The 13018-nt window shown below is 44.0% G+C and overlaps 1 protein-coding gene across 1 annotated transcript in view; it reads left to right on the top strand.

Moving 5' to 3' along the window:
* LOC147028896 (FYVE and coiled-coil domain-containing protein 1-like) overlaps positions 1–13018 on the top strand; it is a 299989-nt gene that overhangs the window by 23010 nt on the left and 263961 nt on the right. Inside the window, exon 2 of the mRNA XM_085879733.1 lies at positions 8790–8865. Coding sequence (XP_085735859.1) covers positions 8814–8865 — 52 coding nt within the window. The 5' untranslated portion in view covers positions 8790–8813. The remainder of the gene's footprint in view (positions 1–8789; positions 8866–13018) is intronic.

Below are 13018 nucleotides of genomic sequence, written 5' to 3'. Positions count from 1 at the left end.
ATTTAACTTTTCAAGTGATTCTTCACCATTGAGAGATAGGGCCAAAAACGATATAGTGCTGTACAGAATATTTCAAAAATGTATTGGGCAGGATATGTTCTTGTGGATCAGGCATTACGTGGTGGAGGTATGTGCTGTACCGAGTGCCCTTGTAGTTTATTTATATTTTCATTTACGGACACTTTTTGACGGTTCTGTGATTTATTTTTTTTCCCCCGGTGGATCGGCTTCAGTATCTGTCGGCACACGAAATATCAACTTTCTACGTCACCCAGAAGGTGCCGATCTTTACTATCGGTCAGTGAGTGGTTAGAATGAGCTTTATAGATCTATGCGTGCGCGTGCACGTGTGTCCATAACTCCATAACTCCAAAACAATAAAACCTAACAGCCTGAAACTTTGCATGCAGATTAAGGGATCTCCAAGTAAGTGCATGAGTGAAACTTGGGTGTTTGGATTAATGAAAATACCCCTTTTGAGGATAATTTACAACCTTATTTAATTATGCTGTATCCTCCATCAGGCGCATCCTCTGCCACCTCACTATCTATGGGGTCTTAAGGCATTTCCTGGGTTACCTCACTGGGATCTGAAGCCGCCATGTGTTTTGGCCCGCTCAACCACGCCTTGACATGGAACAGGCCACAACGATTTATTGTCGATAATTTTTTTTTTGACTGCTCACTCGTATTACCAATACCTATGAATCGCTGGATACATTTAATTGCAATGCTTTTAAACACCTGGAAATGCCAGCGTTTGTGGCTTTATTTCACTTCCGCGCATGCCATAGCCTTGGAAATCTCTTAAACTAAGCTGAATTACAAAATTTAAGCTCTTGAATTGACCTTACCAGCAGTTCATAAAGCTAAAAAGTGTTCATTTGTCCAACTCAGAAGTTGCTTGAGCATTTCCAGGTGCAAGGGTTTATCGACCGCAATTGGTAATTGCTTGCCAAGCCTGGCATTCCATTGGAGTGGTTGCTTGAGTGCTTAAGCCACTTTCTGAACACCCTACAGTCGATAGCGGTACAGTTCGTGTCGTGTTTGGGACGTACAGTCGGCAGTTGCTACAAGGTATAGGTACGTATACAGCACACATGGATGTTGTACCTTTGAGTAGATTTTGATATGTAGGGACTCTCCGCGGGTGTGTGGGCATGCCATGCCTGTTATGGGCGCCGTGGGTGCAAAGTTTCATTAACCTCCGCCATCGAAGATGGACGGAGGTTACTGTTTTCACCCCTGTCTGTTTGTTTGTTTGTGAACAGTATTACGGAAAAACTCCTCGACGGATTTCAACGAAACTTGGTGGGGGGATTAGGTATGGTCCAAGCATCATGCCATTAGATTTTGGACTTGATCCAAAATCCAATATGGCCGCTATGACTGCCATTTTGAAAAAATATTTTAATTTTTTTTTTTTTTTTACATTTCTACATGTTTTAAGTGATTTCCAAGCTTCCCCCCCCCCCCTGCCCAAAAAAAATTGTTGGAGAAAAAAAAATTTTACAACTTTTTTTTTCAACAAAATTTCGAATTTTTTTCTGCATTTCTACATGTTATAAGTGATTTCCAACTAAAAAACATGCCAAAATTATAATTGCGGCTGATTTTGGAACTTCAGGTAGATATACCCACGTAAAATCAATTTCTGTCTCAAGGAATCGAGTTATGACGAATGAATTGAGGATGTAAAAGGGAAAGTTGCAAACTATAACTCTGTGAGCACTGTTGACGTCGAATTGAATGAATAGGATATCAGGTTCACTTGAGTGACCTAGCAGTATTGGCGGCGGAGGTTTTGCACTCTACCGAGTGCTCCCCCTCTAGTTCTGTATGTTATGACCGTTTTATCAGGTTTTTACTTTGTCCTCGCGACTGTTTCTAAAGCATTTGGGTATCGGGTTTGCTTTACAGTTTACTATTCCGCAACTGTATTGGAGTACTATGCGTGCATGCATGCACAGACTGCACAGACTGCACAGACTGCACACACACACACAGTGTCTTGTGTGGGGACAATCGTTATTCAAAGAAAGATGTTGGGATGGTTTCATATGATCATTTCTTGTGACCATCCCTACCTTGTTTACATATTTTTGGGAGGAACATCCCTCTATCCTTTTTTCATTTTTACCCCGAAGAAGGATTCGGAGAGGCCATTGCATTTTGGTTTGTTCTGTCTGTCTGTCTGTTTGTCTTTGTCCGCACATAACTTTAGTGTTTTTCTCTGCAACCTCTTGTTGGATTGAGACAAAATTTTCACCATTGGTGCAACTACTCATGGATAATGTTCTGATCATAATTATCATGTCATTGGTCATGTAATGTGGTATGGCAGGCATATTCAAAATATGGAAAGAATTTGGACCTCTGTACGTATCTCTGAAACCGCACCAAGGAAAAATTTGAAACTTGGTACATAGCAAGTACTCCTCATGGGGCATGTGTAACTTTTTTGTGATGTCATAGGTGCCCTTGTTATGACGTCATAATTGCATATGTAGAATGCCACCTTCGATCAGTATGAAAATTTTTGAGGGTCATCTCAGGATAAAATGGTCCACAGAATTTTTTTTATGACATCAGTTACGTGATTCGGCAGCCATATATATTTTTTTGAAATTACCTTTTTTTTTGTATACCTTGTCGAGGCTCGTATGAGAGCTAACACACAACGCACAGCAAGGGGGGCATGAGACAAGAGGGGCGGGAGTGGGAATGACAAAACAGTGGGGATCAGAGACTATAGGAGATCTGTGGAAGGGAGAGGGATGGGGCAGGGAACATGGGGTATACAAGATGGATATTACAGGGACTTTTAGGAAGGAAAGCAGGGAATTTGATGGAGGTGGATTTGGGGTGGATTAACGGGGGTAGAAAAGATCGAGGATTTGGATGGGGGCTGATAGGTGGTGGTGAACAGCTGTTTTGAAGGCGTGGAGGGAAGGATGGGGTTGAACAGAGGGAGGGAGTTTATTCCAAAGGTGGGGAAAAAGTGGAATGAAAGAGTGAAGGAGTAAAATGGTTGAAAAGATCATTGGTTGCAACCAACCTTCAAAAATCTTTTCTGAAATGGTTGAAAAGATCAAGGCGAAACTTTACACATATGACCGCTTATCCATGAGAAAGAAAAGTCACACATATGATGTCATAAGTCACATGATTTGGTAGCCGTATTGGATTTACCTGAAAACCTCTAAAAATACACCACTCAAAAGAAGTCCTGGCGAGGATTTGCAATCTCTAATTGCTCTTTTTCTTGTTAAAAAATGTTTTTATTACTTGTATATTAAGATATCCAGACAAGGCAACTCCCATGATTTTAGCTCCAGTTTCACACTGCTGTGGCCACTCAGGCTATTCTCATGACTTCCGGAAGCCAATGGAAGGTTTTTCACATTTTTCGTGGTCAGGCTTTTAATTGAAATCGGAAACATTGTCCGTCGCGATTCATTTTTCAATACTCGAGCCGGTGTGATAAAAGCACAAAATGTAAAGATGTTCTTAAATATATATTTTTTCCTTTCTGTGACTGATTACCATGAAGTTGCCAGGTATGTCAATATTCGATGGCTTAGCTAAGAAAAAGCTGTGTATGGTATCTTACGACTCTACAGTTCGATACAAAGCAGTTTCAAATCTGAACGTGCATCACCAGCGATATTCCGTAGGCTGCTTGCCGATTTTGAAGATCCTATCGCTGAAGTACATTATTTCAGTGCTTCCTCCTTTCACTCGTCTGAACCTCCTCCTGCAGCATGAGGATCCCATTATATAGCTGGTTGGTGATGCAATTCTAGTGTTCTTTTAAAAGCTGCTTAATTTCCTGATGCTTCATACAGATTCACAAATCTGTCAAAATAAGCTAAATTGGTTCTGATTATTCCACGTAGCAATGCTGGAGAGGATGGAGAGATAGAGTGAAAGTGAGAGTGCGTTTGTGTTCCGTGCCATCAATCAGAATAAGACATCGACCCATTGATGTCTTCATGCAAAAGGCACACTGTCATCCATTACACAAGCAAAACAGGTTAACAGGCTTTTGTATGTTGTGTGGGAATCTCCAAAGGAACTGCTGAAGTGAGCAAAAGCAACAAAGTAGTTCAATGACATGCACAAGAAGTAGATCGATAATAATTCTTCGTAGTTGCGCAATATATTGTTTTGATCAAATCTAACTTTGAAGTTTGACATCGTTTGGAGGTGTATAAAAACACGGTGATGTATTTCCTTTGTTCTTTATTAAGACTGATAACTTATGTTAACCGTTAACAATCTATCTCACAGACGATACTTTTTTTTTTGCTAATCACATTTACCACATGGCATAGTTCAGGATATGTAGTACCACAAGGTAGTTAGTATTAAGGCTCACATTCACTTCAAGGTATACTACAAGGCTGGTTAATGAATGCATAGTTGCCAACTGTACCAGTTTTTGTGTATTTGAACAGCCTCCTGATTTCATTTTCAATAATAGCAAAGAATACCGCTTGCACAAAATAATGTTTCATCAAAGGTTTTGATAGATTTTCATGTTTTGACAAGGTTTCCATCCGCTTCTGGGCAGTTTCCCTCGATGCTGCGTGAAAAAAAACAACAATATCCGTAATCTCATTGGATTTGATTGGCGACAGCTATTACTCAAACCACGCGGCAGCAAATGACAAATGCTGTCCCATTTACAAGCATTGTTGACCAGCGAAACGCAGAATGTTATCATTGGTTGACTGACATGATGTCACACGTAGCAAAGCATTGTACCAATGAGAACCACGCCCGTGCTGCTTTTAGCGATATACATGAGTCACATGCACGGTGCATGTGCGCACACAAGCTGGGGAGAAACCTACCAAAATGTTAGTGCTAGGTCCCAAACATCCAGTAACGTGAGGCCATTGCAGTAGATATACATAAAGTCTGTATTAGAGAGTATGGCGTGGCCAAGTCTAAGTTTTATCTTTAAATTTAAGTTTATATTTTACTAATTACATCATGTGTTATACAACGAATGCATCCATCCATCAGGACCATACTCTGTACAGAGAGTGTGTTGGTGCTGCCTAAGCAGTCTCCTGGGCTAGTGGGCACAATCCGGGACGGGTCGCCACTCCGACGCAGGATACTCAAAATGGCTCGATCATCCCAGCAAGCTGGTACTCGTTTTGCCGAGCTCGGAAGAATGACAGGCTGAGTCAACCCCACCTGTTATTAATTCAACAGCCAAGCGGGATTTGAACTCCGGACCATAGGATCCCAAGCCCGCCACCCTAACCATTAAGCCAACATCAGGCGTATGCAATGAATGTAAAGTCCAAAAACATATTTAGGAGTTGCATGCAAAAAAAAAAAAACTTAAATTAATCAGGAAAACATGATTATTCTGCTTTAATGTTGCATAAAAGAGTGTGTTAGAATGTACAAACTTAAGGTTAAATTTACAAAATTTCCCTACTATTTAAAGTGGTCGGGGTGCGAGAGCCTCCACAGACCCTCTCCCCCTTTGTCGCTTTGCTCCTTCGGAACACAAATCCTTTCCATCCTGCTGCTTATTCTTCTCTCAATGCTGGCAATCATGTAAATGTGAGAAACACCATGATCTTTGATATATCCTTTTATCCGTGGAATATTACCATCTTTTTCTGGTATAAAAACATTTTCTAGTGAAAAAAACTGATTGGATCATTTGTAAACTCGTGCCTCAAAGCCGCCGTGAATGCACCAAAGAGCACCAAAAACCCTGACAGCTTCTGACATCCGGAGACCCCCACCAGTTAAAGCTCGTGCTCACACGTTCGCTGCCGTGCCTTCGATGTGGCACAACCAAGTTCCAATATATTTTTTTACCGTGTGTGTGTGTGTGTGTGTGTGTGTGTGTGTGTGTGTGTGTGTGTGTGTGTGTGTGTGTGTGTGTGTGTGTGTGTGTGTGTGTGTGTGTGTGTGTTCACAACATTTCCCATCTGTCATCTCAGAGTACAAGCAAAACTACATGTGTACTGCGTCACCGTATTTACATTTGTTAAAATTGGAGTTTAAACGATGAATTTTTGCGCTGTATTTTGTTGTGGCAATCGTGCTGATAGAGAAGATTGGTTGTTGTCTCTTAGACTTCCTATAAGCCATAATGTAAAGATTTTGATATGGAGGGTTGACTGAATTATGAGGGCATTCAACAGGGATCCCGAATGAGATTCTCACAGTAATCCAAGAAACTGTGTGTGTGTGTGTGTGTGTGTGTGCGTGTGCGTGTGCGTGTGCGTGTGCGTGTGCGTGCGCGTGCGCGTGTGCGTGTGCGTGCGTGCGTGCGTGCGTGCGTGCGCGTTTTGAATCATGGGTTATGCTGATCCTCAGTTCGACGTTAAGCTCGGTGTCCTGTCTGCTAGCATTATTTATTTATTGATGTCTTTCACATTACTCAGCGTTTTATCTTGCAGAGTTGGTGAAAAAAGATCAAGCTTTGGGGCCAGATAAATATCCGACAGTATTGAAGCAGATGGCAGAGCAGATAAGCATGATGTTAACATGTATAACATCATGCTTACAGTATCTGCACTGTCAAAATCCCTCAGCAATGATCATGGAATTAGTCGTCGTACCTCGGCCACGGCTGCAAACTTTGGCAAACTGCGGAGTCGTGTGTGCCACTGATGGCATAAATTTGCTGTGTATCATGCTGGAGTTTTATCTACTCTTACCTATGGACTTGAAACTTTTCCTCTGCATGCCAACCAACTCAAGCGGCTCAATGCACTGCAACAACGTCATGTGTCAAACTCTGAAAATCATTTGGTCTGACTATCTCACCGAGAAGTTGAGCGCATTTCAAAGTTTAAATCGATGTTCGCTCATCTGGCTAGAGCAAAGCTGCGTTGGGACGGCCACATGTCATATGGATGACAAACGATTGACGAAATCGATTTTCTCTTCTGAAATTGAAGCTGGTCATCATAATCGTGGCGGTCAATATTGACGCCACAAAGACCTCAAAATGATTTAGAAAAATATGTGAAGTTTGCGTTTCCATGTGGGAACAATCTTGTCACTGCCATAACAATTAGAAAGACTTGTGTGAAAATGGCATTGTGAAAATTATCGACAAGCAAACTTATAATCTCGATCAACGCGGTCTTGATATACATCGCCCTTTAACCATTATCAACAATCGGTGACTTGTTGTGCTTAATCCCTTCTACTCTTTGGAATTATTTGTTTTAACTTGATGATTGCACAAATTGGTCTTATCCTGTCAGAGGATGGCGAATGATAATGATGCTTGTCTGCTCTGCCAACATGGGTCCATGTCATTGATGTATTATAGGCCTACCTTTGCTTGTACAATGTGATGAGCCATTCTTCACAAAAACACGAACAACCACATCACTGATCCAGCTAGACGTCAACCGGTTGTAAGCATCCAAACTTTTCATTGCCTTCACGTCTTCGAGGGTGTAAATGCTTTTTGTAAACACAAGATAATTCATTATATTGAGATACAGAATGGTTGGAAAGTTCATCTCACTTCTGGACCATGCTGTATTTGGCAATTCATATAGATTTGAGTTGCCTAAAACCTGTATTGTTGTAATATCGCTCCTTAGACAAAGTGTCCCAATGCAATGGCATATCCATGTTTTGGGACGAGCTTGATCCCAATTGTTTAGCCATGACACAGCACACACACACAATATATATATATATATATATATATATATGTACACACACAATCAGACGAACCTCCTGACTGTTTTGGTGAGCATCACCACGGATTATGGCTCACACGGAAAAAACCGCATAATCCGCACAGAACAACCGTCCGTCTGCCACCCAGAAGATTGTTCCTGCTAATGCAAACCATTCAACCAGAAGGCATGTGATGTGATCAGCGGGAAAATCGAAACATGTGGAGTGTGACGAGCATTTCGCCACTCCCCATTGGACACAGTCCTTCACCAGTCCGACTGTGTTTTTTTACCTGGGCAATGCTGAGGTTAAAGCACTCTCCACACTGTAAAACGGGTAGGCTCAGCTAGTGCACAATAACACTAATCTTCAACTTCACCGATCGTGAATGGACGTTCCTTTGTCCTCTACTTGTACTCCAATATGGCCGTAGGGTCGTGTGCACGCACAAATTGTTAAACATCACTAAACACCCTCCATTGGACAAGGACGGAATAAGACAATTTTCTATGAATTTTAACTTGAGGTCACGGCATCATGAGCTGAGCGCTTTGATGGGAACACCAAACAGACTGACTCAGAATGTCAAATAGGTATTCAAATTTGTGTTGAACTTTTGGATGTTACAAACTCATGTTTAAGTAAAGTATTAAGTTGGGGATGATTTGCTTCTGGAAGTCTTGGCTCGTCTTGGGTGGGTGACTTTTTTGTTTAATGTTTTTTTTTTTTTTCGGGAGGAACTAATCTGAATGGTGAACTCTAAAGTTGGTGCTATTCCACCCTCTATCATTGACCTGTTGTACCCTGAGTGCAACCTTGATAAAGTAATGCTGCCCTTATGCCCTTAACCTCATTAAATAAATAAAACTACCTCACAATGCATTGCAATTTTAATCTGGGAGGCAATTGATAGGAATTAACCCCTTGCATGTAATAGACTTGTACTTCCCATGTTTGGAGGTTTTTTGGGGGGGGGAATTAGGTAAACCATCATGCTTTTGAAATGATAGGACTCTCTCAGTGGAAGGTGAAACTTAACCATTGGTTTTAGTTTGCATGTATCCTCAATGTATTTTGTGCTGTTTTTTTTGTGTGTTTTGAAGGGCTTAACGAACACCACAACAAACATGGAAGGAAATGAAGAGAGTCAGATACAAAGAATCATGCGTGAACTGCAAGGTATCATATGTGCAACAATCGATAAACTACCTGCTGTTGCTTTAAATTTGGCTGCATAATTGAATTCACATTATATCGGTTGCTACTACTTTAGCTAGTCTCAATTAACCCCACCTCCTTGTGAGGTGGCCTGGGGAGCATTTTGAAAAAAAGGAATTGCTCGAGTCTGAGTTTTTCACAAACTTGCTGGCCAGTCCAAGCAGGTCAGGTCAGGTCAGGTGTGGGAGCATGCGCCGGAGCAGCGCGTCGCTGCATCCACTTTCCGATGGTACTGCAGGGGTCCTCCGTCTGGCCATCCCCCAGGCAGATGCCTGGCCCATCCCCATCTCCTTCAGATGCCTATCAACCTGCTGCAACCATGAGGCACGTGGTCAGCCCATTGGCCTGCTCCACTCATGAGGCTCCATCGCTGAGAGACTCTAGTGAGCAGGATCAGCATCAGGAAAACGAGCCACATGTCCATACAGCCGTAGCTGACGCTCGCTCAGGGAATATGCAGGTAACAAATCTCATTTGAGTCTCCCTCAGCAACTACTCGTTGTACACAAAGTCCGACCAGCGATCGGCAAGCATTCTCCGAAGAGACCTGGTACCAAAGGAATTGAGTCTCTGTCTCAGATCTCTGGTCAGAGTCCAAGTCTCACATCCATAGAGCAAGAAAGGAAGCACCAAGGAACTGAAGACTCAGACTTTCATCGTCCTAAACAGGTATTGACAGTGCCACAACCCACGATTCAGTGAATCCATGACTCCCCAGGCCCAACCCAGATGTCTGTTGACCTCTGGCTCACAGCCAGCAGAGACATTATTATCATTGCCAAGGTAAGTGAATCTCTCTGTGACCTCAACATCCTCACCATAAACAGGTACAGACAAGATGTCATTGAAAGCCTGGATCTTGGTTTTTTCCGAGGAAACCCGTAATCCCAGCGGCACCTCGAGGGCCCCCAAAAGGATATCCAGAGTCTCCACAAAGATGACTGCATCATCGATATCTTGACATTCCCAAATGATGTACCGCAGCTTGATCTCTCTTACATCCTCCCCAGAATTCAGTCCACGCAAGCGCTGAAAAGTGTGGAGGTCAGCACACACCCCTCACAAACTCCAGTAACAACTAGAAATAAGGTGGAGCTGGTATCACCATGTGTGACAGCACTCTCAGTACCAGAGTATAGTTCGGACATCAGATTGATCAGTTTTGGTGGCATCCCGATTTGCCGAATCAAACACTTTGCAGAGATCAACATGGGCTGCAAGCAACCCCTGCCGAAACTCTCATCTGCATTCGGTAAGGACCCGAAGACTAAGGATACTGTTAATCGTTGAAGTCTTTGCTATAAAGCCTGACTGTTCTGGGTGCTGGTGCTAAAGCAGATGGTGGCGAACCCTATCAAGAATTATCTACGAAGACCAAGAATCCTCCAGAGGGCATCCCGATTCACTGAATGAAAGGCTTTACAGAGATCAACATAAGCTGCAAGCAGCCCCTGCGGAAACTCTCATCTGCGTTCGGTAAGTCCCGAAGAGCAAGGATACTGTTAATCGTTGACCTCTTTGGTGTAAAGCCTGAATGCTCATTGCGCTGGTGCCAAAGCAGATGGTGGCGAACCTGATCAAGAATTAACGACGAAGACCAAGAATCCTCCAGAGGGCGTCCCGATTCATCAAATCAAACTCTTTGTAGAAAGCAACATGGGCTGCAAGCAGCCCCTGCGGAAACTCTCATCTGCGTTCGGGAAGGACCCGAAGAGCAAGGATACGAATAATCATTGACCCCTTTGGTGTAAAGCCTGACTGCTCCATGGGCGCAAGTGCTCAAGCAGATGGTGGCGAACCCCATCAATAATTTTCCGAGCAAAGATCTTGCCCGGCACTGAGAGCAGCATCACCCTTCGGTAGTTGTTGCAGTCCTGGCAATCACCCTTCCCTTTCCAGAGAGGGACAACAAGACTCCTCTTCTAGTCAGTTGGGATGATGCCTGTGTTCCAGGCAGAGCGCAGAACTGCATGCAATTACGCGAGTACAGCATTTCCACCAGCCTTGAGAAGTTCAGCACGGATGCCACAGATCCCTGGAGCTTTACCCCATTTCAACCGGTTCACCACAGCCTGTGTTTCCACAAATGAAGGCGGTTCACATTTGATTGTAGGGTCAGCAATAGGAATAGTAACACCACTGACATCCAACTCAATAGCTGGTGGGTCAGCCTCGTACAGCTGCTCAAATTAACTGGCCCAGCGTGCCTTAACTTCGCACTCCTCTGTCAAAAGCCCACTACCCTCTGCTCTAAGTGCACTACACTGAGGGACAGGCTTGGAGGAATGCAATGCACAAATTCCTTTGAAAGCAGGATGAGAATCACTTCACCAAAGGTAATGTTCTACCCGTTCACAGATTCCTCGTAACATAGGCCTCCTTGTCCACTCTCGGCGCATGTACTGTTTTTCACCTCAACTCCCTGAACAACTTAGCCCTGAACAACTTGCCATTAAACTTGGCTCTGTGACTGGCAATGGTATCTAATGTCCCTTGGCGACAAACTTCTTTTTCACCCTATGGTGAGTTCCAAGACATCCACCGGTAACATCAAGGATCGTAGTCTTGAAGGCACTCCACAACTCTTCAGGATTCCCCAAAACACCCAGACCCCCCAAATCTCCACTCAGCCTGTTTGCAAACTCCTCAGCTGCCCTCTCATTCTTGAGCATGCCAACATCCAACCTAGGCTGTGAAGGTACCATTCTCCCGGATTTACGCTGCAACTTCAGAGTTGCTACAACACGCTTGTGGTCAGTATTGACGAACTGAGCACTCCGGTAGACCCTGCAGTTCTGGATCATCCTCCAGGGACCATCAACGAGCACATGGTCAATCTCCTTTGCCACACCGCCAGTGTTGGAATACCAAATCCAGCGATGAGCCTGTTTTTGCTGAAACCATGAACCAGCCGCCCAAAGTCCATGACTTCTTGCAAAGTCAAGGAACTTGGTGCTATTCTGGTTCACAGTTCTAGACCCTGGGGACCAACACAAGTCTCATAACCATCCCTGACAGTTCCAGTCGATGCATTGAAATCCCCCAAAACTATAAGTGTATCTCATCTGGGGCACTGATCAACCACAGACGCGAGTGTGGCGTAGAATGTGTCCTTCACGGTGAGATCATCACTTCAGTCGGAGCAGAAACTGAGACCACGGAAACGATACCCAAGGAGTGATGAATCCTTCGTCTCGTAATACGCTCGTTGACTGGTGTGACCTGAATTATCATTTGAGTCAGCTTATTGGATACAGCAACATCAACTCCTTGGGCATGGTGACCATCAGAGTGACCAGATGTAACCATCCGCCATCAAATCACCACTTTCCGGTCTCCGAGCCTCAGAGAGAGCTGCAATACCGATGTTCAAACGCTTGAGCTCAGATGATAACAGAGATAGGTGATCATGTTCATCCTCTCTTCGGGTTAGGATATTCCAGGCACCCACCCAAAGGGACCGCCTCAGGTTAACCCAAGGAGACCGCTATCTGGTGGACGACACCTCAGCACCACCCTGATACACACTATCGCAATCTGACCCAGGAAGATTACTTTGTGGTTTTCTTCCTATTATCAAAGAGTGGGGTTTCTGAAGGCTTTGCCCCAATCCCGTCATCTGGTGAACTGCACTGTGGATGGCAGCTCTCTCTTTTGAGTGCAGCCTTATTGCTGCTGGTTGCGTCATTGGTTAGGGATGCGGCTATGCCGCTGATGCAGTGTCCGTATTACCAGTACACTGGTACTTATTTTGCTGACCTCGGAAGGATGACAGGCTGAGTCAACCCCACCTGGTATTAATTCAGCTGCCAACGGGGCTCAAACTCAGGACCCTAGGATCCCCAGTCAGCCACCCTAATCGCTAAGCCAACACCAGGCTGGAGGGCAGCTGCACAGGAGGTACTCCCACGGAGTTTGTTTGCAATTTTCCTTGCGTTTTTCTTGTGTTTTGTGGTGTGAAGGGTTTTACGGTGGCCTGACTGCAAATCCCGCCACCAAACTCTTTAAAGAATAATAATAATAAAAAAAAGTAACCCAACTGCAAGATGACAACCGCAGACACAGTTGGGCACGAGATATGGATGGCCGTTGGCTCACAAGGAGCTCCTCTGCC

This window comes from Eptatretus burgeri, chromosome 4 (assembly GCF_056783735.1).
Source record: "Eptatretus burgeri isolate ZD-2024b chromosome 4, Ebu_testis_v1, whole genome shotgun sequence".
In the NCBI taxonomy this organism is placed as follows: domain Eukaryota; kingdom Metazoa; phylum Chordata; class Myxini; order Myxiniformes; family Myxinidae; genus Eptatretus; species Eptatretus burgeri.
This window is presented reverse-complemented; position numbering and strand designations above follow the sequence as displayed.